The sequence below is a fragment of the Echeneis naucrates genome, chromosome 16 (genome assembly GCF_900963305.1).
Source record: "Echeneis naucrates chromosome 16, fEcheNa1.1, whole genome shotgun sequence".
Taxonomy (NCBI): Eukaryota; Metazoa; Chordata; class Actinopteri; order Carangiformes; family Echeneidae; genus Echeneis; species Echeneis naucrates.
Genome location: NC_042526.1, coordinates 15,385,752 through 15,408,404, shown reverse-complemented (window position 1 = coordinate 15,408,404; position 22,653 = coordinate 15,385,752). Strand labels below are relative to the sequence as shown.

The 22,653-nt window shown below is 39.7% G+C and overlaps 3 protein-coding genes across 3 annotated transcripts; all 3 read right to left on the bottom strand.

Annotated features, from left to right (window-relative positions):
- Window positions 1-1,254: 1,254 nt before the first annotated feature.
- LOC115056949 (cysteine-rich motor neuron 1 protein) lies at window positions 1,255-3,228 on the bottom strand. Its single transcript, XM_029523756.1, has 4 exons — window positions 2,902-3,228; window positions 2,065-2,152; window positions 1,777-1,972; window positions 1,255-1,659 (listed from the first exon to the last, which is right to left on the bottom strand). The coding sequence occupies exons 1-4, from the start codon at window positions 3,221-3,223 to the stop codon at window positions 1,600-1,602; spliced, it is 666 nt and encodes a 221-aa protein (XP_029379616.1). The 5' UTR covers window positions 3,224-3,228; the 3' UTR covers window positions 1,255-1,599.
- A 1,601-nt stretch (window positions 3,229-4,829) lies between these two features.
- Window positions 4,830-13,331, bottom strand: ctdspl2a (CTD (carboxy-terminal domain, RNA polymerase II, polypeptide A) small phosphatase like 2a). Its single transcript, XM_029523338.1, has 13 exons — window positions 13,077-13,331; window positions 10,813-11,024; window positions 9,746-9,881; window positions 9,476-9,622; window positions 9,122-9,349; window positions 8,278-8,371; window positions 7,670-7,781; window positions 7,494-7,580; window positions 7,350-7,412; window positions 7,175-7,254; window positions 6,616-6,742; window positions 6,436-6,531; window positions 4,830-5,750 (listed from the first exon to the last, which is right to left on the bottom strand). The coding sequence occupies exons 2-13, from the start codon at window positions 10,999-11,001 to the stop codon at window positions 5,685-5,687; spliced, it is 1,425 nt and encodes a 474-aa protein (XP_029379198.1). The 5' UTR covers window positions 11,002-11,024; window positions 13,077-13,331; the 3' UTR covers window positions 4,830-5,684.
- Window positions 13,332-13,992: 661 nt separating this feature from the next.
- On the bottom strand, window positions 13,993-18,910 carry sqor (sulfide quinone oxidoreductase). Its single transcript, XM_029523339.1, has 10 exons — window positions 18,737-18,910; window positions 17,875-18,075; window positions 17,539-17,709; window positions 17,377-17,430; window positions 17,075-17,269; window positions 16,778-16,987; window positions 16,452-16,635; window positions 15,311-15,378; window positions 15,011-15,189; window positions 13,993-14,908 (listed from the first exon to the last, which is right to left on the bottom strand). The coding sequence occupies exons 2-10, from the start codon at window positions 18,070-18,072 to the stop codon at window positions 14,851-14,853; spliced, it is 1,317 nt and encodes a 438-aa protein (XP_029379199.1). The 5' UTR covers window positions 18,073-18,075; window positions 18,737-18,910; the 3' UTR covers window positions 13,993-14,850.
- Between the last annotated feature and the right edge of the window lie 3,743 nt (window positions 18,911-22,653).

The following is a 22,653-nucleotide window of genomic DNA, read 5'->3' as shown; positions in this document are numbered from 1 at the left end:
AGGCAGTAACAATATTGTTCCACTCCACTGTGCTCATTTTAAATGGCATGGCTTTGTTTTGAGCTGGTAGCATTAGTTGCTCCTGAACACACTGGTTGGTTTTGACTAAGGAGAACCATAAGGTGCTTGACCACAGAAAGGCCACTCATAAACTTATTTATATTAATTTTCGGATGTGCTTTTTTATCATTCAAGCAGAGAACAGTTTGTCTAAATTTGTGACACTAATAAAATTATGCATTTTATTGAAATGGTTTCCAATGCTTATGTGAAATTATCTTAAACGTGAAAACCCCAAAAGTGTAAGTGCTCTTTACATTTGTTTTAGATCTCAAACATCACACATTTAGCTTATTCTTTCAAGCCATAGAGAATAATCATGAAGGTACATTTCTGTACATCAAAATGTACTTGAAGTCTTTTGTAATAATCTTTTTCTATTGTCCCAGTGTTTTGTGTTGTGTTCAGACTTTAACATGGCCTGGCTGTCTCTGACAGGGACACATTTATAACGGCTGGCACGCAGGCAGTCCTTTATTATCCATAGTTTTTATCAGCAAAAAAAAAAAGACTGTTATGTGGGATTGATAACAGAGGCGGCCTGCTTTGGTGGCAGGTCCTGTTGTCCTAATAGATAGCTGATTTCTTGTGTGTATCCTCGCAGTACAATAATTGTGCAAAAGTAAAAATGCATGGGTAGTTTTCTGGTGTTGGATTAAAAAAAAAAATCTATCAACCAAAAACTTGGAGTAAAATTAATTTAAAATTTCACATTTAAGGGAAAATTTTACTTCTTTCATTTTAAAACAATTTGTGAATCTTTAATCAGTCAACGGTATAATTTATTCACAGATAACTCTGTTGGTAGTCTTGCACAGTTCTCAGTTTCTTATTTGCTCCCCCCCCTTTTTCTCCTGTTCATCCAAAAAATCCAGCAAGGAGCTACACTGGGCTCTTTTGATTCTGATGAAATACTGGATAGGACTTAGATATCACAGTAGGTCACAGCAGATATACAAGTACAAAAAAAAAAAAAGATGAAAGAAAAGCAGGCCTTTGTTTTGGAATTAAAACCAGTACAATCTTGTGAAATCCCTCAGATAAATGGCCTCCCTAGTTCAGAAATGTCTTACATTCGAAGGACACAGAACAAACTGCCCATTGTTGGTCCACGCTTTATTCCCTTTCTGTGCACACATCATTATTGCTGCCTCATAAACTGTCTGTTATTCAATAACCATCAACTGTCAGGGGGGCAGTGATGGCAGAAGGGACTTAAGACATTTAACGTCACCCGTGAAGCAGAAAACCTCTGAAAATTGGAGGCTGGTGGCAGTTGGGACTCAGGGACACAGACTGCACCAGGACACCAGGACATCAGTGATGTTTAAACTATCACCATCACTTCACGAGATAAATGAAACCAAATACAGTGACAGTGAAATTTAATTTCTCATTGTTCTTTCTGAAATACATTTAATTTCTTTCAGTTACATGACACGTCAAATTTGATACAAAAAGTTGTGAGATAGCTGCCTTTTTCCATGTTGCTACATGAGCTAATGAAGAGTTCCTCCGGATATCTCTGTGCACGAGGGATCACTGCAGTGTGTTTTGACAGACCGGGACAAAACACACGAAATGCCCCTCAGCATTACTCTACGAAGAAACACACACAAACACACACATTTAACACAGCGCTGGATTGAAGGATGTGGCGTTGTGAGGCAGAAGGAAGTCAAGCCCAGTTCATTTTCGTTGTCCTGTCTATCATACCTGTAGGGTGCCGTGGCACACAGAACCGTGAGCTGCTGTCAGGTGGCTGTGCACACATTTGCCATAGCGGCGTAGACAGGAAGCATCGGGGGGGGTGCAGGTCTGAGGGCACGATGGGGGTTTCAGCAGCAGACAGCTCAAACAGGAGGTGTGTTGGCAGGAGCCCTGGCATGCATTTTTCTCCACAGACACAAACCTAAAGAGCAGTTTCCTCTGTTACAAACACAACGTCGAAGGCATTAAGAGAAAGAAAGGAAGGGGGGCTTGTTTCAAGTTTCACCGAGTCACCTTGCTGAGCAGATTTGCGAGGGGTTGGATTGGCAGTAATCCTTAGTGCACTCTGGGTGGCAGATCTCTGAATCCAGTGGTTCAATCACTGCACCAAAAGAAAAAAAAAAAGAAAAACAAGAAAAATATTTCAGCAGTGAATGAAAAGCAAAGTGGGGTTTTTACAATTGTGCACTCAAAATGTTATATCCATCTTTTCCTGAGCAACAACAAAGTGCGACAACCTCTTATCTGATACTACGTCCGATACACACTCTTTTCACTGTGGACAGATAAGAGGTGTAATTATGTCTTAACTGTTAGCAGAAACCTTTGATTCAAAGGAAGCCTTGACCACGCTATCAGTCTTCACTGCTCATGAGAGACTTACCACCCTGGCACCATTCCCACCACAACCAAGAACATTCACTCCAGCACTGTCCTCGAGATAAGTTGGAACATTTCAGAATGGAATATCGTAATCTTAAAATGCAAAACCTAGAATCAATTGAAAAAAACGTGCTGTTGGTGAAAGTACACGAGTGAATGAAGTTTGGACAAAAGTTTCCCATCAATCAGCTTCAACAAAACGGCACAGTTTGCCCGTAATACAAACACGTACATGGAATTATGGCGCAATATTATAAAAGGAATGAAAGACACACTTTTCAGGACTTTCTTATCTCACTTATCTCTGCCACTTCATGTTGTGGTTGAGATGTTTCACCTCTGGATCACTGGCTGTTTTATCTTTCTTTATTGCTGATGACTGAACATGACAAAACATTCGCCTCACTGAGGGAAATCACATTAACGCGTTCTCCTGCTTGATGCTGGGCTCATAAGTGATCATCTCACCTGCTTTACAGATCCCTTGGCGCTCTTCATCTGGTTTGTCAGCAGCTGCGCCCTGGTGCGCACACACTAGCCCTTCGTCACACTTGCCCAAATAGTCCCACGTTCCTCCGCAGCTCTCCCCCTCCGTCCTGGCACAGACTGGGCAGCAGCCACAGACGCCCGTAGTGACGCCACCTTTACACTGGAGCTTCAGTGCCCGGCGTGAGGAGCAGTGTATCCTCTCACAGGGCGGGCAGTGAAGGGCCTGAAGCTGCTGGGCCGCTCCAGAGGCCATCTCCTCTGACCCCAGCGCGCCCAGCAGGACGCTGAAAAGCAAGAGCATCCACATCTTTGGCAGAATGAATGGCATCCTGAGGCGAGCTGCAGCCTGTCTGCACCGTTTATAGAGGCCAGTACCAGGGAAAACTTCACAGTTCACGAGCCACAACCTCCACCCCCCACCAGCAGCCAATGGATGATGGCAGGGGGGGTTTTCACTGGGTTTAGAGTTTTATTTAGTTAAAATACATAGTTAATTATCCCCATGCCTTATCTTCACACTATCGCTAACTGGGGGATTTTGTTTTGAAATAATTCTTCCTAACACCATTACATAAGTCTGATGAAGACTGGCCCCCTTTGTATTTAAAGTCACATGACCTCTAGAAGAGGCAATTCAGTCGTCCTTTCAATCAGATAATGACCTATTTCTGAAAAGAACAAAAGGATTAAGACATCACCAGGTTATCTGGCCAGGACATCTTTTAGTTTAGTTTATCTCTGAATAAAAACATTCAGGTTATGTGCATAACAATAAAAGATGGCTGCTGGTGGCTGGATGTCAATCAAATTACAGTGGAGGTGTCAACACAAAGACTTTTTTTCTTTTCATCTTGTGCTGCTTTTCATTTTAGTTGTTGGATTAAAATTATTTTCTGAAGCATGTTATATTTTTTTCAAGTTTCAAGAGCCATCAGAGCAGACAGTTTAATGGGACTGACCTTTAAATCCACTTCTGGTGGCATCACTGATGCTGAATATTATTTTCAAAACTGCCGATCCATGATCACAGCCGTTCCTGGTTAGTCACTGACAAACTCTGTGACAACATTAATTTAATCAGTGCAGCGAAAACACCACCTTCACTTTCAATTAAAATAATTACTGTCAAACTTTGGCACGACTCAGATCCAACAACAACAACAACATAAACTACTCCGCTCCTCTGTCACCCCCCCATACTGCCTCCACCCTTGTCCACAAGGTTTAATTTGATGTCATATTCAGTAGAAGGCATTAATGCTCATGTTAGGAACATTTTTAAAGACTAATAATACATCAACACAGTAAGTAACACAATGATACTACACACTTTGTAGTTTAACCACCACTTCTAACGCTTTCTAGTTAAATAAGTATGATGTGGTTTAAGTAGAAATCATTGTATATTTAATTTCATGTACTCAAAAACAAGAACATTCCTCATCTCAGGTGAAATGCTGCACAAACTGTCAGTTTCCAAAATGACTAGGTAATCGAATTAGTAATAAGGTATGCGTGAATATATTCCGGGGGTTGTGCATTAAAAGTATTCACATGAAGCTCCGAGTCGTATAAAAATGTATTTATTTTCAAGGAAACCACTGAGTAACACTGAATACAACAGGAGTGATCATTCAATAGTCATTAAAACTTGTGGCTCCTACATCATAAAGATCCCACATACAAGACGTCTTGGAAAACAAGATTTGAAAGCAAACATGTTGGCAAGTTGCTGGTGCTACAATTTCTTTTTCTTTTTTTTTTTTCCCCTCCCCACATAACAAATCGAGGTGATGCACACCTGTGTAGAAAAGTGACAAGATTTTACATCAACTTACAAAGGGCTGGATGTCAAAGTGCAAGATGCCTGAACCCCCCCCCACCCAACCCACCCCACTCACCCCACCACCCGTCATCAAAGAGGACGATCAAGGTATCGAAATCAGAAATGGACTTTCAAATACAAATCTCCAAAATTATTATTTTGCCATTATGGCTTTGTATTCAGTTGAGACCCTATTCTAGCTTGCTTACATTACAGAGCTTTAAAATATTATTTCAGAAACATTTTCCTCCCCAAGATACTTTTTTCAAACTGCACCTTATTACAGACAACTGCATGTAATGGAGTAAAGCATCACAGGAATAATGCAGGCATACAACAGAAAAGCAGCAGTTTATCAACAACTTCAAACAAAACACACTAACATTTTTGTTGGTTTAGAAAAGAAACCGAATCAAAGAATACATACTAAAATCTGAAGTGAAAATAAAATGACTTAAAAACCTTGAAGAAATATGTACATATATTTACAAGTTAATAGAGTGAATATTATACAGGTTTGACTGGCCGGTCAAGGTCAGGCTGAAGCCAACAAGGTCCATATAATCCAACACTGCATGACATTCAGTTTTGTCAATCCAAAATGGTTCCTAAGAGACAAAATATCTTCCAGGAGACCGATTTCATGGTCACACTAAAAAGAAGCAAGCAAAAAAGTATAGAACTTGCTGCAGCGAGCAGGTCCATTTATTCTGGGGCGGGTTCAAGTGTGTATGTGTTACAGAAAAAAGAAAAAGCATCCAGGGCTTTTTGACTCAAACATATAGCTCTCAATTTTTTGCATGATTTAAAAAAATAATAATGACGTTAATAATGGCCATGTTTTGTTTGCAAACAGAAATCCACCAAATAGATCCTTCTAGCAGTCAGTTTCCCCCCCCCAGCGTTGATACCGTCTTGGTAGGAGAGATGAATGTTCTCAGTCTGGAGGAAGGAGGTCGTGCAAACGAAACCGTTCTCGAATGTGCGGTCTGACGTCTTCATTCTGTGACAGAAAGGTAGGCCACTTTATTTAAAGCATCACAGAGCCGCAGCTGGCCTGAAAAAGATACTACGAGCATATGGAGCAAGCGCAGTAACAGGAGGAGAGCGAGGGAGCAATATGACACACTACCACGTGTCACTCACTGCTATGACAACAATGAACACGTTCCACTGCTTCACAACAACAAACATTATTTAGATGTTTCTGAGGTTTAAGACATCAAACGTTAAAGAAACACCTTCACTAAGATAATATAAAGAGGTACTAAAGTTTACCCTCATCTGACTCTGATTTCCTTCATTAACAGCTGTAACATTCAGATTTTCTTTCAGTTCCTTAAATACTAAATTGAATTTGTCATCTCTTCACTGATTTCTGATAACAGACTTGAACTTCTCTAGTATGAAGTTTTTATTTTCATTCTTGTATCAATTTTTACACAAATGATGTAGACCAGGCAGCATAGTCACAATTTTAGGAGCTGTGAAAATAATCAAATGTCATAAACAGACACTTCCTCATGAAGAGGTAGAGTTCACAATTTGATAATATGTTAGGAGCTGGGTGTCTTTGCATATAATTGCGCAATAGAAGGGCATTTGGAACATTCAAAACACACCACAGGAAACGTCATGCCGTTGCTGCTCAACTTAATAGACAAAATGTTTAAGTTGAAAATACATACCAGCTCCACAAGCTTCTCGAGGAAAGGAACAAGCTTTAGAAGCTCATTGTCATTTCTATCCACGAACCAGCTCTCTATAGGAATCCCATTGGAAAGCTGCAAAAGGCAAAAATAGCTCTAACATAGAGACATTGGGTAACATTTTAAACATTTAAACACCAGTTTGCTGGGTTAGTTTACCTGATAAGCAAAGGCTTGGGGTGAATTGTCGATTATTATCGTCTTGGAAAGATCCCGTCCAAGAATGTTAAGGTCTTTGATGTAATTTCCTTGAACACACACACAGTGCTCACGAAATAGCCTATGTCTGGAAAAGAACAGAACCAGAGTATAAAACATGCCATTGTACATTTTCTTTTATTAAAAACAACAAAATAACCACAGATTGATCCTCAACAATATGTCAACTTCAGCGTAATTAATGCATTGAGCAGTGAATGTTTTCTCTTCGTTTGCAAAACTATCCCGCAATTTGTTCTTTTAACAGAAGGAAGAGGAAGGAGATTACAGATTAAGTTCTAAGTGGATGTGGCTGTACTTTCCTATCATTAAACATAGTCAATGCCTCTAAAAGCAGCAGAATATACGTCTGTTAATGAAGGAAGAATTATCCAACTGAAAATAACCTATTTAATGTTTACAAAACATCAAAGGTCTGGAAAAATAATACTGGAGATTTTGTTTGTATTTTTGTCTCTCACGTTTCTGCCTATGTTTAGTAATTTTCTCTCTCACTGACCTGACCAACTGTTTTTTTGGATCCAGGATGTTGAGCAACTTGTCAGCGTAGACTTTCTTTGAAGCCGTGAAAAGAATAATCTGAAATTCAAGGGACGGCAATAATAAATTAGAAATAGGGTGAAAAGTACCATCAGATTAACAAATACTGTCCTGAGAACAAAACAAAATCTCACCTCGTACATTTGAGACATACGCTCAAGAAATTCACGGAAAAATGGCCTCAACCGTACATACACCTTCAGACAAAACAAAAGAAATTTAATCAGCGCAACAAGAATATGGAAAACATAATTAGAGTGAGCTTCAACTGTCAGTACCTGGTATATTACATCTTGAAAGAGCACAGGGAATGTCAGAGCTGCGTCTTCGAGCTCATTCAAGCTACAGTGAACTAGAGTTTCATCCTGAAAGCAGATAAAAGAAAACATGTCAGTATGAAAAGCACAATAAAGTCTGATTGTTTTTAATGTGAGATACAGTAGCGTGACCTTACCAGATCTAAGACGAGAGAAAACTCTGGTGTGCTGCGTGTCTTCAAAGGTAACGCTGGTTTGCGTGTTAACTGCTCTTCTGTCAGTGGAGGCACATGCTTGATGAAGAAGTACCTTGAGGCAGAAAAAAAAAAGAGAAGACACCGCCTTGTTTAGCAAACCTGACATAGGTTTTCCCACCAAAGAACAACATTTTCAAGTGTAAACTGTTAGAAATCCTTATGTTCAGGCCTTTTCACTTTTTAGTGAGACAAACTGTCTAATTCATTTTCAGCACTACAGGGGCAAAAATGATCTTCTGACGTAATTTGATTTATTAAATCAGAAACATGAATCTTTAATCCAATGAAGAATATTGGTTGTTCGGCAGCTGAAGGTGCTGACTGCCATCTAGTGGTTTAGAGTTGCACATGACACACATCTCCTAACACTGATGACACAATGTCACCTTGGATGTGTTTTCAATCAGACCAAACTTCAGTGAGCCCCACCGCAAGTTTTACAAAGGACAAGAGTAAAAATTATTTACACAAGTCTCCATCGCACCTTCTTATTTTTAGTGGACTATTCATTTTTGTCATTATCATCAAATAAATGCTGCTCTACTTACGGATCAAATACTTCCCAGTCCTCATCGTATGAGGTTTCTGCAGGAGCTGAGGGTAATGCATGTGGGTATCCACCATCTGGCATACAACCAGGAGCTGAGGAAGACAGAAAGATATGTTAAAATGTTGCCTTCTTGACCAATAAAAGAGCTGAAATATGAGGACGTCTGTGGTACTCTCTAGTAAAGTAGCTCCTGTGACACAGCTTCTCTCTGTTGTGTGTTTCAAGCTCTTCATCACTTTACTTTTACACTAAATGGACAGCTACTACAGTAGTTGGACCCTTTGTTATCATCTTTGTGTGCCAGCATGTCAGTGCAGGTATTGGATTCATTCATATCCATAAAACTCACGACCAGTCTCTTCTACAGTTCTTTTTCAAAATTTTCATCTTGATTTGGCCACACATTTCTACTTCTGTCCACTAAATTCTGCTCTCACCACAAATCTGTGACTGTGGCCCTAAACTCAACTTTTGCCAACCTGTAACGTTTATCTGAAATAGTTTGTTTTGGCCGCTTAATTTACCACCCTATTCAGAGAGGCTGTCTTTTAAGAAATTGACTTGATTTTAAATGTTAGTGGGATTTTGAATAAGGGTCTCTTACTTTCTTTTCCCCTCTGCTCTCCAACATTAAGGTGTTAGGGTCTATATAATGTTGTCCTATAGATAGTAGCTGAATGCAAGTCAATGATTGACCCTGCTGGCACTGAAAATAAAATCCACAGCTAACTTTTAGAAGCATATCATACTACACGATGACGCTCGTTACTGCCACCTTGGTTTATGTTCCTGTCACGAAAGTTTCATAAATGACAAGAAGATTAATTTCAGAGCAGCTGTACCTGTTAATGGGGGCATGTCGGTTTCGGTGACAATCTCCCCTTCTTCTATAGTTGTATCAGAGGTAATCTGAAGCCTTGGTGGCAACAAAGGGTCAGTGTGACATGGAGTGATGCCCTCTGTGGATGTAAGGGTGCTGCTTGGCATTTCTTCTGCCTGCTCAATATCCAGCTGTTTCATGATTTCCTCTGCCTCCATTGCTTGGCCTGGAGAGTCTGAGCCCGGCGTGGCTTGAAAGAGGGACCAAAGACATCAAGACTGGTCAGTGCAGTGTAGTCTGTGGAGGATTTTTTTTAAGTTGATGCTAAATGTTAGATACTTTCAGACAAGCCTATCCAAGGATTCTTTTGTTTTACCAGTTTTAGTTGCTGGTGAGAAAAAGTTGAAGACTGGAGAGAAGATGGTGCCAAGCAGGGTGGTGCGTGGGGGGCTGCTTGCTGCCTCAACTGGAGCGTCGAGCTTACCGTTTGGTTTCATAGGTTTACTGTTGCAGGTCATCGTGTCTGAGGAAAGACAGCACCTCTTTAAAAACAACCCAAAAAAACTAAATGTCTCTTCATCTTGAGCTGCAAATTATTCTGCAGTCCACATTAACCATTTTCCTCTTCCTACGCATACTTAAGTACCTTTATTCGGACTTTTCCGGCAAACTCTTGAGACTGATTTGTTAGAAAGGCCTCTAGTTTGTGGTGTTGAAGTAATTAGATCGCCATCAGAACTACAATCAATACGACTCCTTTTGGCGGGGATTTCCTGCTCCACCTATGGATTGATAAAAATAGAGGAACAAGTCAAAGCTACAACTCTTTCACATGATTTTAGCTACTACCTATATTGTGGTATTTTCATAAGAGATTTAATTTTAGAAATAAAATCTGTTTCTTTTTTCTACTTTATAAAGACACAAACATCATGTCATTGTCATGTTAATGGTTGCAACTTTTTTCACAGCTCTGCAAGATAGGGATGTCTAAATGCCATATCTTTCTTGATAAAGGATAAGTATCAGACTTAGCTGTAATTGCTAGATACTTGAAGTACATTGGGTCAATGTAATTTATGTTCATCCAGCCTGGAAGTTTTGCAGTGCTGTCTAAAAAAATTAAATAAAATAAATAAATCACTCAAAATTTGGTGCTTCATTTCCATATGGTGCTATTCAACAATCAGCTGGAAAAAAAGTATTCAACATTTTCAATGTTTTAAGTTGTCACATAAATGTTACCGGTTATCAAGTAAGGCTTTGCAAGACCACTGATCAAATCGTAATTAACAGGGAAAGTTAAATTCCCAGCAAGTATTGGGATGCACAATATCTATTGAACATTTTTGCCTTTTGGAAGAATGCTTTTGATTCGAAAGTTTTTAGTGCTATGTAAAAAAAAAAGAAAAAAAAAAGGTGGTTTGGACCTTAGCCCATCTATCACTATCCATGGGTAACAGCTGCTATGATTAAAAAGAGGAAGCTTGAAGAATGGTATAAAAAAAGACAAGGGGGAAATAACATTGGTTATATTGAGGCCTTCGGTTAACAGTTTAAAAAGATTGCTCATTATTATTTGAGTCATGGTTTCCCATTAAAGTACATGATGCAGCTGAGGCAATGCGCGTCTTGAAATCCAGTGCGTTATCACATTACAACAGAAAAAACTAAATTGTACAGGAGCAGCTACAAATCCTGATCGATACCTACCTTGACAGCATTCCCACGAATAAACTTCTTTATCGTGGAAAACAGGCCTGTTTCATTCTTCTGCATTTTGCCTCGACCTCGCAATGAGGATGGCTCGACTTCACAGAATTTCCGTTTGGCCTGGGACGGGTGAGTTCGACGGCCTAAGCTTGGCTGCTGAGGAGCTTTACGCACTCTCAGCTTCATCATGCGCCACCGTCACATAGAAGAATCTGAAATGAGGAGAGAAAAAAGGAATAATGATCAACAAAAACTAAACGCAAAAAATTTCCACAGTGGTTACTTTATTAGGTACAAAGGGGTTTTCTGAACCTTATGACTGACATGATAAATACATGTCTTGAATTAAAAACAGCAACAACAATAATAATCAGCATCATCATTGTGATAACAACTTTATCTATAAAGCACTTTCCTAAAAGTTTACAAAGTGCTTCAGATACAATTCAAATTCCCATTCCCTCCTGTACAATAATAAAATAGGACAAATATATAACCGATACCACCAAGATACAGTGGTAATTTTTTTTTATCTAAACTTAATAGAGCACGAGAAGTAGCTGAGAACTTCAAGCTCTTCATTTAACTGGTTTGATACCAAAGATTGCTCAACCAAGTGCTCTGAAATATGAAACTCATCATTGGACTCTTTATACTCTTGAAAATTTTATCATTTTAATCTATATTTCTTTTGCAATATTAATTGCAAAGATTTTTTTTTAACTCACTCAAAGAGCCACTCAGCAGCACTGATGTGTTTATGACAGAGTTGGCAGCATTTGGTAATATAAACTGTTTTAAATACAAATCATTATATATATATATATATATATATATATCATGATCCTTCATTTGTGGCCCAGATTTGTACCAAGGACTTTTAATGACACTAACAGAGACTCGCTCTCAAGTATATAACCTTTTTTAGATAAATACTTTGTTCAAATTACCTGATATATATACAATATCTGCTATTTCTGTACAGCATTTTCTTGTTTGTTGTAAGACAGTATTTACAGTGCAAGTGAAAAGCATGTCAGTGTGTAGTTGGGGGTTGACTCTTACGCATATATAGTTAATTTCGTGTTTTAATTTCCATGTCATCCAATGTGCGTATGTATGTCTGCAAATCCTAAGCTCCTGTTTCTATCTCAGTCTATAAAAACAATTATAGATGTCATCAGCCGCTTCTGAATCCAAGAATGGTGCTTTACTATGTACATATGTGGGCTTAATCATTTTGGTGCACTGAGACGTCTTATTAAGAATTCTAACTAACTCTAATAGTACTTGAAACATGAATGAAACCGATGACAACCGTGGCTCAGGAACTGACCACAAACACTGTTGCCTCAGTGTGACAGAGTGAACATGAGGGTCAGCTGGTCAGTGGAGGTCGACTTCTGTTCACCTTTTGGTCGTCAGTCACTGGACAGCGTGTTCAAAGTTTGGATCACGAGTTGTCATCAAAATGAATGAAATGTCTGACAGTCCAGCCGGTGGAGTGGGCGGCGTTGCCGACGTGATAAACATTAAAGGCAATCTGCGTGTGAAGCCTCCAACGTGATGAATTGAAGCTAATATCCAAAGCAGACGCTTTCTGTGCTGATGTGTGGTGAAAAATGCTGCAGGTTTATGGACGGTTTTCTCCTTCTTCGGCCGTGAAAGGCTCACAGCTCCGCTGACTGTCGTTATATAACATCTGACTGGCTGCATCAACACCAGCGACGTGAGACGGCGCTAGCGTTAGCCGGCTGCTAGTATTTAGCATGAACAAAACCAGCCTGCAGCTGCTACGGGTCTGGCTCTGGACAACCACACGGACACGGACAAAGCTACGAGCCTGTGGGGCCTCAGTGGACGCTTACATCGGCTGTCGTTTCGATGTAATCGCATCGTAAAACAGAGTGCTGCCAGGTGGTCCTGCGGCTAAAGTTAGCTCAAGCGGCTACAGTTTGCTTACAAGCTAACAAAAAAAACCGCAAATGGCAGCCCAAGCAACGCTGTGACATTATTCACTTCAGCTGTCGCAACACGGCTCATGCGTGTCCCCGCTAAAATACACGTGTTCGACACCCAAACTATCCGAAAACCGATCGATAAAATTGAGCGACGGGTCAGCTAGCAGCCCTAGTTCTATTTTGTTCGCCTCCATAACTATTTTCAGCCATTAGACTACGCCCCCTCCGCTGGCTAGCCTTAGCCACCCGCTACCTGGACGGGACAGAGCGTTTGCTGTTTACATGTTGACGCCTGTCTCTTACCGGTGATCGGGGAAGCTCTTCAAAACCTTCCGCTGCGTTGTCAGCTCCTGGCCGCGACGGTGGCGGCCACCGGCAGAGGTCGGGCCGTGGCGGTCGCTGCCAGCGGTGTCTGCTTGGCGGCTGCTCACACAACAGCCATGTCGGCGGACGCCATTTCCCGCCTCAGCACAAACATAACGTTGGTGCGCAGGAGACTGCGACACACACGTAGGAAACCAACGTGGCGGAGTCAACAGGAAAATGGCTTTAGTGTGTGTTTGTGTGCGCGCGCGCGCGCGTTTTTTTTTTTTTTTTTTTTTTGACTACATACAAAATCTTTGGATGCAAAGTCAATTTTAACCTCTATGTTTTTAATCTTTAAACATTACTTTAGGGGTGTTATGCAGGTATGTCTTTTAAAGCGACAGTGTTGGTGATATAATAAACTGCATGTTTCCAGTCGAGAGTTTTAAGCCTTTAAAGAAAGTTTTGCGTTAAAATCAGCTGATGAGCATCAACTTGATCTTGTAGTGAACTGATGCACAATCCAACAGCGAGGGCGAACAAGGAGAAACAACGAGGAACACCAGCGACCCAGGCTCGATCGTTTCCTACCGTAAAACTTTTCAGTGTGTTTCTCACGTAGTTTCAACATGCTGCCATCTGCCGAGTAATCTCACAATAGCCATTATTAAATACAACAAAACAAGTCTTTAGGTCTCCAAGGTGACTTTCATTAACATGCTGAAATGAACCGCCTGCTTCAAAGAACTGAATTTCTAATCAGTCATCTGTCATCTGTGCACCATACTGAATCAGCCAACAGCTCAACACGCAACATTCAAAAACTATTGCCAGTCCGCATGAATAAATTATTCGAAGTGATCATTTGTTTTGCTGATGACTTACAATAAAATAAAAGTAAAACTGGAAGAAGTAGTGTTGGCTGTGTTTTAAAATGAAAGTACCCCATAGGTCTAGATCATGTAATTCATTTGGTTCCTTAACCAGGGACCTCGAGTCAGTAAATTATGTTATTTACACAACCGAACAAAGCCAAGTGTAACATTCAATATCGGTGCTGCTATTTCGGATGTCAAGTACAACAATGTTGAAACTGAAAACATCATTTTTCAGTAACAAAATCAGTTTTTAGTTCAATACCATTGTTATATTTGTGGTATACATATTCATTCTCATGATTAAAGCATAAAAAATTCCCCATTAAAACTATAAAATTAGCACTAATGTATACACACCAAGATGTTTTTATGCTGTTTAGCACAAATACAAAAATAATCAATACAAAACACTTTCTGACATTGATGCTTACAAGTAATAATAAGCATGTATGATTGTTTGCATGTTAAATGTCAGCCTTTGCAGGAAACATCATCAATTCACAATTATTTGCAAGCCCAAATGATTTCAGTTGGCTGGATGAACCTGGGATAGGTTGTGATCATACAGGAAAGAAGTAAAGCAAAAGTCCAGCTAAGTTGAACTTGTTTGTGAGCTTTTGGTGAAACCTGCTTGGTGAGATTTTATGATTAATATGCTTGCAAAAGAACCTTAAAAATTGTCCAATCAATAGCAAAAAGCATGAACTCAGTATACTGCATTACACCGTAGAAGTATCTCTCTACTTCGAAGTACCTCCATCCATGATCATTTCAAATGCAACATTTGATGCAGCTTTAAATGGGCCTTGGTATTCCAAGTCTTCACTACAACTCTATCCAACTTGTTGTAATTTAAGAACATGGCTGTTTACGTCCTAAATGATTGTGAACTTTCATTTCATCCCAAGATGAAAGAGCTTCCTATATGGTCCTGGTCCACCCCACAGGCCCCTGGTGTAAGAGAAGTAAGAAGAAATGTGATACATTTTGTTTAATGAGTCATTACTTAAAAACATTAACAACATTAAGGTTGTTAAGTAACTAAATTCATACCCAAGAAAACCATGCCAATACAGATGAGGCATCAAATCAGCTTTCATGTGGTACATGAGTCTCCTTTCTTTGGCTTGGTTAAAAGGGAACGTTTCCAGCGGTTCTCCATTGTAGTCAAACTCTGCCAGAATCACTGTGCTGTAACTTGTAATCAAGGGGCATGAAGTGTAGCCATCATACTGTAAAAAGAAAGTTTAGTGAGTTTACATTTTGGTAGAAATGTACTCCCAACAGCAAAATCAGAGCATTATTTTAACTCAGATATGATGAAATATATTTGATATTGAAGTAACACTTAACCCTTGTGTCTGGCTTCTCATTTTTCAGTACTTTGCTGATGGTTCGTTTCAAGATAGCAGACTGTGCGGCTGAAAAACGAGAAAACAAATGCCAAGTTGTTTTTTTATGTGTGTGTATGTATATATAAGTGTTTGAATTCTCTTTTAAGGTCCTGACACACAAGCCTTGCAGAAACAGTTGCAGCTTTAATGTCACCAGAAAGAGAAAAAGATATACCGATGCAATAGGGAAAATCTCATGTAGTGATATGTTCAATAAGATATTAATATCTGTTTGTGTTAAGTAAAAATCTGCTTTCTGCCTTTGCTGTACCTTCAGCTCAATGCTAACAAGAAACTCTTTCTTATGAGCATTTTGACTATCTTACACAACTATGCAAAAAATACAACTCGTATTTCATCAAACTAAAATGATAAATCTGTGTTAGCTTCAATGCCAAAGCATAGTTGAAACTAAAAGAAATTACATCATTAATGTAAACTCACTAATCTAATTAGAAGCATCAACACAAATGATAATAATTATAAAAAAAAAAAAAAAAAAAGAACAGCAGTCACTACCGGTCAGCATTTTTGTAGCACGACACACCTTAAATCCACAAACTGAATATAAACCTACTGGGCATGATAAGGCAAATTTTTTACTGCAGTCCAATTGCAGTGGTATAGGAAGAGATAAATCCAACTTTACAACCCCCAGTCATCATCACTGACGCCAAGTTGGCAGGAACTACCCATCATTTATACCATGGAGAGGAAATTGCACTAACACAGGCAATTAACCAATCTCATATTGTTACAATTTTTCACTGTATGTTTATGTCAAGTGAAAAACAGTTTGTTGTCAAATGTAACAGTAGAATCAAACTCAAACACAGAAAAACAAAGGCAAATGTAGAGCTAGTGAAATATGACTGCAAATTGTTGCAATGTTACAAGCTTTAAGGGGTGTGGTGTATGATTTTATAATCTTGCGTAAACAGGTCATTGTGAAATATACCAATGGAAAAAATTGGATTTCAAATTCGAAACAGAATAAGCCGTTATCAGCAGATAAAACTGAGTAAACTGCATGTTGCATCCGCATACTTTCCAGTATAGTGTAGTAGCAGTGTTTAAACTTATGATAAGTAATGACTTACCGACAGCTGCACCAGTTTTGGCTGTGGGCAGATTGGTACAGTCTCCAATCCCAAACACATTTGGATATCTTTTATGCTGAAGAGTGTCTTTGTTGACGTCCAACCAGCCAGCCTCGTCAGCCAATGGACTGCCTTTAATCACCAAGCTAGGTCCCATTGGTGGTGTGACATGAAGCATTTCATACTGATGAGGAAAAACAGTTTTAAGAATATTATCCTGATTATAATTAGCATTAGAGAATTACAAGGGACAGGATGACCACCGATGACATCTTAGTTGTGTACTTTATGAAAAAGATGGTGCTCAGGTCCACCATTATAGTTACCTCAATCACTTTGGTTTCACCTGGTTTGTCAAGATTTTCAAACACAGCTTCTTGCCTATCTGCCCGCACTTCAATCAGGTTCTGTCTCAGGTTCACTTGTAAGTCACGGCGTTTCACAATGTCCCACAGTGAATCAGCATATTTTTTGATCCCGAAGAGGACAGGAAGAGATGTGTTATACATTATGCTGGCTTTTTCCCTTTTTCCTGTCTTGTATTTAAACATAACAACATTAATAAAATATGGAAACCACTCTGAATACTTTCAGAATGTACAACATTGTCATTACATTAGTACCTTTCTGAGAAAGGCATCTGATAGATACATGATCTTCTGTGGAGCTCCAGCGCATTTCACAGGAGTATTTGGGAAAGTGAACACAGCGTTGCCTTCCTTGAAGTTCTGCAGTGCTTTCCATGTCTTCTCCACAGTTTGAATTGAGTAGTTTGACCCAATCTTTGGATGTTCAAACCCCTCTGGTAGTCCTTTGATCTATATTTAAGAAGAATGGAAGTTTTTTTTTTTTCTGGGATGTATGTTCAGTTATAATTATATACAACTTCAAAAGTTTAAGAGACCGGAACAAACCATTAATTCACCTTCTCGTAATGAAGCTGCATTCCAAGAGCCACAATCAAATACTCATAGGAGAGCTGTAATGTGAAAGACAGCGTTATATAAAGTTTTTGCTTCATTTGCATATGAAAAATTATAATTATGGAGTAATGTTAGAACTTAAATGTAAACATTCCTTGACATACTTCTGTCCCATCGTCTGTGCGAACAGTACTTGTGTCTGGGTTTATTTCCTGAACTTTTGATTTCACCCACTTGACTCCTGAGGGCATAACACTTGCAGTGGTGCGGCCTGATGAGGCTGCAGTTTTTGCACCAGCACCAACCAGGGTCCATATCGGCTGATAATAGTGCATCTAAAAAACAAAAACCAAAAAAACAATAAAAACAAAAATACAAATACATTTAACGGATTTGTGAAATCCAAGTTCAATGAAAGAGAAACATAAATTACAGCTTGTATTATGGGCTTGCCACACAAGAGGAGGTATTGCAAATGCCAAAAATAAGTGGCTCCTTGCCTCGCTGGGCTCTACAACAGCGACATTCTCTGCTCCAATCATCCTCTTCATTCGTGCACCCATCGAAATACCTCCACTTCCTCCTCCAAGGACCAGCATTTTATAATGCTGTTTGGCAGAGGTATGGCTGCTTGTATGTAGAGCAGAGACAGCAATACCTCTGGTTGGGTACTGTGTTAGACGACGAAGTGCAGCCATGCTCTGTTTGAATGTTTGAACAAGGACAGACAGGAAATAGTCAGAGACTTCACTGTCAGTAAACTGTACTTCCCATCTTGATCCTCCACACACACAAAATCTGACCACAAGAGGTAGAACTGAACCGAATATAGCAGATTTTAGACACCACATTTTGCATCAAGCCTAACATTCACATTCTTGAGTATTCTGCTATTGAAAAGGATGTGCAATTGAAACGATGCATTTTCTTTACAGCTTGTCAGCCAAAGCTACTGGAGCAATGGCCATCACTCATTATATGATTGGAAAAAATACCACATAATAATTCACAGTAGACTTCTCTAATAGTCAGGAGCTTTATATTGTCACCTGTACATCGAGTTATTGGATAAATATGGGTCAAAATGCTTTGAAGTCCTGTAACTTCAGAGAGAAAAATGAACTTTGATGAAGCCTTTACTTTTCAGCCTATTCCCTACTACAACAGAGGACAGATCACCAACATGTGCTGACAAAAGCTTTCTTTTATTCCCTTTATTATTTGGATGAAGCCTAATGTGAACAGGACCTCAGCTGCTGCATGCTGCGCAACCAGCCGAGTGCGCCTCCATTTCCAGAAGGAGACCTAAAAAAAAAAAAAAAAAAGACACTCAAGTGCAGTGACACTTGTCTTCGCACTTACCTCTCGCAGCACAACTCCTCACCGACAATGTGAGAAAAATGTCAAGACCTCCTTGGCGTTAATCCGTCCACAGTTGCGTAGGACAGCCACAGTCCTGCAGGACCATTGACCTGAAGTGGACGGATCGTCGTCAGCCCACAGCGGAGCCTCGGTCCCGCCCCCTCACCGCCATTCCACCAATGAGAAACGGGACTATTGACGGACAGTTTGACTTTCTGCCTCAGTCCTGTTGACAGAGACCGGAGGGAGGGAAAGTTGACGTTTCCGTTTCTCACAAGTGAATTTGGACAGTCAGGATTTATCAGCTCAGGAGATGAGTCACGTCTGTCCTGAAATACACTCGCTGTCCGAAAAGTCAGACCTGGAACCGACAACGGTGACAACACTGAGCATCTACATTTCCCGACTCAGTGAACACGAATGCAGCGACGTCACGCAGTTTCGGTTTAGTCCTGTCGAAGGCAGGTCCACTGTGAGATAAACATGTTCACATGAATAAACCTCGTTAAACTGGAGGTTTGAAGGCCCTGTGCCCATTGTAGCATGGCCAGTAACATAACTAAATGTGTTGTGTTGGACTGTTGGCCTCAGACTGGTTTTACTGGCTTTGTTACGTCTTGTTATTCATTTCTCAACACATAATACAACGTTAGACAACAGGCCACTGTACCAGGAAAAGAAAAAGGTGTTTGGAACCAGGTTAATCTCTTTGTTATGAAACCCTCAGGTGGCTCAGTCCCTTTGAAAGTATTACACGCTGTAGAAATGAAGAAACAGCAGTCTGTGTTTACAGCAGAGTTTTAAGTACAAGTTTGAGATGTGGCAGGACATTTTACTGATCATGTCCAGATCAAATGCCCCATCCCCTTGTTTTTAAAATTCTGCAGTCTGGCTCTCAATGCCTGTTTTATTTAGGCATCAAGAATAAAGTCCTGATAATGCTACAGCCAGAGAAATAATAAACTACCCAACCCTTTCTGCTATTTATATGATTCAAGGCCACATAAAGGAAACCTAATGTTACTGTCATGACTGTTTTATAGTGTTCGCCCATCATTTTCCCAGAACGTAGCCACATTTGTCTCATTTTTCAAAATATGGTTACCAAAGCACAAAAACTTGAGCAATGACCTTGAAAGATGTAGGAGTTTTTATCAAACGTCCCCACTAGCACCAAGGTTGATTAACTCTAAAAAAAAAAAAAAAAAAACAGGAAGGAATCTTTTAGATCAAACTGTGATCCAGGAAAATACAAAGCCTCAGGTGACAAAGACAATACAGACTTTCAAAGGTGTGTTTGCCCATTTCAGGTTTTAACCACATCTAACTCAGTTAACAGCATTATGAAAACCATTCTCTGCAGCTTTGGACACACAGCACAGGTCATTTTTACTGGGACAATATTTAATATCATTACTCATTCTTACAAATCATGATGCTTTATTGATACCAAGGTACTTTGAAAGTCTCCAACAGAGGAGAATTACACACTTTGTGAATTTTTTATGGGATTTTTTTTTTCCTTGTTTGTTTCAGTATTGCACTTTGGACACCAGGGGTCACCAACTGCGCTCCTGGAGAGCAACTGTCCTGCACGTTTTAGGTGTTGTCCTGCTCCCGGTGTGAGCTTCAAACTAAAAATGCAGCAGTTTGACACAGTTTTAGTAAAACTGTAAACAGACACACAGTAAAAAGAATCCATAAACATCTGACATAAACATCTACTGAGACATTTTCATTTCAGCTCGTACCGCAGCCAGTCAGTAAACGTGGTCCGATTATCTTTTTTTTTTTTTACTTTTAAAAATAAACAACTAAAGCAATACAAAAATAACACAACAGTATTTGTAATAGTGAACTCGACAGAGGCAGACAGGCTCGGTTCCTGGTGTCTTTCTGTGCGGAATCTGCGCTAACTACTGTGCCGCCGTGCTGCCACTTTAAGAGGCAAAGGTTGGAAATTGACGACAGACAAAAGCGCCAAATAAAGCGCAGAATAAAGAGGGATAAAAATAACACCGGGAATAAATACTTATCACCCGCAAATTATAGACAAGTTAAACTGTTCACTAATGTGCCTGGACAAACAGATTTACGTTTATTCACACTAATGGCGGCGTACGGAGACCTTCGAAAGTTCCCGGAAGTTAGCATAAGCTAGCCGCAGCTCAATGTATTTGAAAGGAGCAGATTGTCGGAGCCACACATTTTCAAGGTAAAATGTTTAAATAATCGTCTTTCCATATCAGCTTTACATCGAAATCAAATTTGTTCGAGTATTTAAGTATGTTGACGGAATGTCGCCGTCTCGATTCGTAGATTTATAGAATATTAACCGATAAACATTAAGGCTAGCACACTGGATAATGATAGCAACAGATGCCACAGGCTGATAAATGCAAATTCTGTTCTTAAATATAACTTCATCCAACACAGTTGATAGCGACGTTAATATATTGGGATAGCTATTGTAAACATTTGTCCAACTGTATTTATTTTTATTTCTTCTATATCTATTTCTGCAACTGTGAACGCAAGACTACCTGACAATGACGTCACTCGTATTTATCAAAGCAGCGAACGATAGCGCAGTGAAACGTCACAGATGACGTCAGATGTACTTGTATATAGGACCGTTTGCTTTGATCTGGTATCAGGATAAGGACCGGAAATCAGAGTGAAAGATACTAAAGAAGTATTCAGGGAAAGAGACCACAGAAGCCCACAGACATGGACAATCTGGAGATAGAACAGAAAGACAAGATCGTTAGGAAGAAGAGTTATCAAATTTCTTATCTGCAGCAGACTGAATTTCAGACACTGGAAATGCAGACAGAGAGTAAAGATCGAAGGGAGAATTTTCTTACTCTGCAGGAAGAAAATACATTCTTCGAAATTAAGATCAAGCATCTCAATAAGAAGGTATCTCATTTAGAATTTCTGAATGAAATACATAGAGCTGAGCTTGACAGCTTGAGAACAGGAATCGATGGTCTTGTGTCCCAACAGGCCCAGCAACTTAACTTGGATAAAGATGAGGACATAAGGGCTCTAGAAATGGAGTTAAAGGGGCTAAGGGCCAAAGAGGTCAAATATACACAGCAACAAGAAGAGACGCTTAAACTGCAGAGCCAGTTGGACAAGCTCAAATCTGAGTTGGGTGTAAAGACACTGCAGGAAACTGAGCTGAGAAAGGAGAACACCAGACTGCAGCAGTCAGTCAGTGAAATCCCAGAGATGAAGGAATCACTAGAGCGGGTCTCTAAACTCTTTTCCCAGGAGCAAATTGTAAGGGAAAAAAACGAAACTTACATCAAAGAGTTAGAGACAGAAAAACAGTTTTTTTGTAAGACAAAGACAAAAATGGCTGCTGATCTGACTCGACTTGAATCTCTGACAGAGAGACAGAAAATAGAAAATGAAAACCTGCAGGCAGAGAATTGTGCTCTATGTGAAAAAATACAGACAATAGATGAGAATAGTAAGAGCCTCATTGCTGAGCTGACAGATAAATATCAAAGAGAGAATGAAAGTCTGAAAACAGCAACGAGGGATCTTCAGTCTCAAAGGGTAGAGATTATTACTCTGCAGGTGAATGAGACAGTGTTAAAAAATAAGAACAAGCATCTCAGTAACAACATAGAATCTCTGAAAGAAATGCATAGAGCTGAGTTTGACAGCTTGAGAACAGGAATCGATGGTCTTGTGTCCCAACAGGCCCAGCAACTTAACTTGGATAAAGATGACGACATAAGGGCTCTAGAAATGGAGTTAAAGGGGCTAAGGGCCAAAGAGGTCAAATATACACAGCAACAAGAAGAGACGCTTAAACTGCAGAGCCAGTTGGACAAGCTCAAATCCGAGTTGGGTGTAAAGATACAGACAATAGATGAGAATAGTAAGAGCCTCATTGCTGA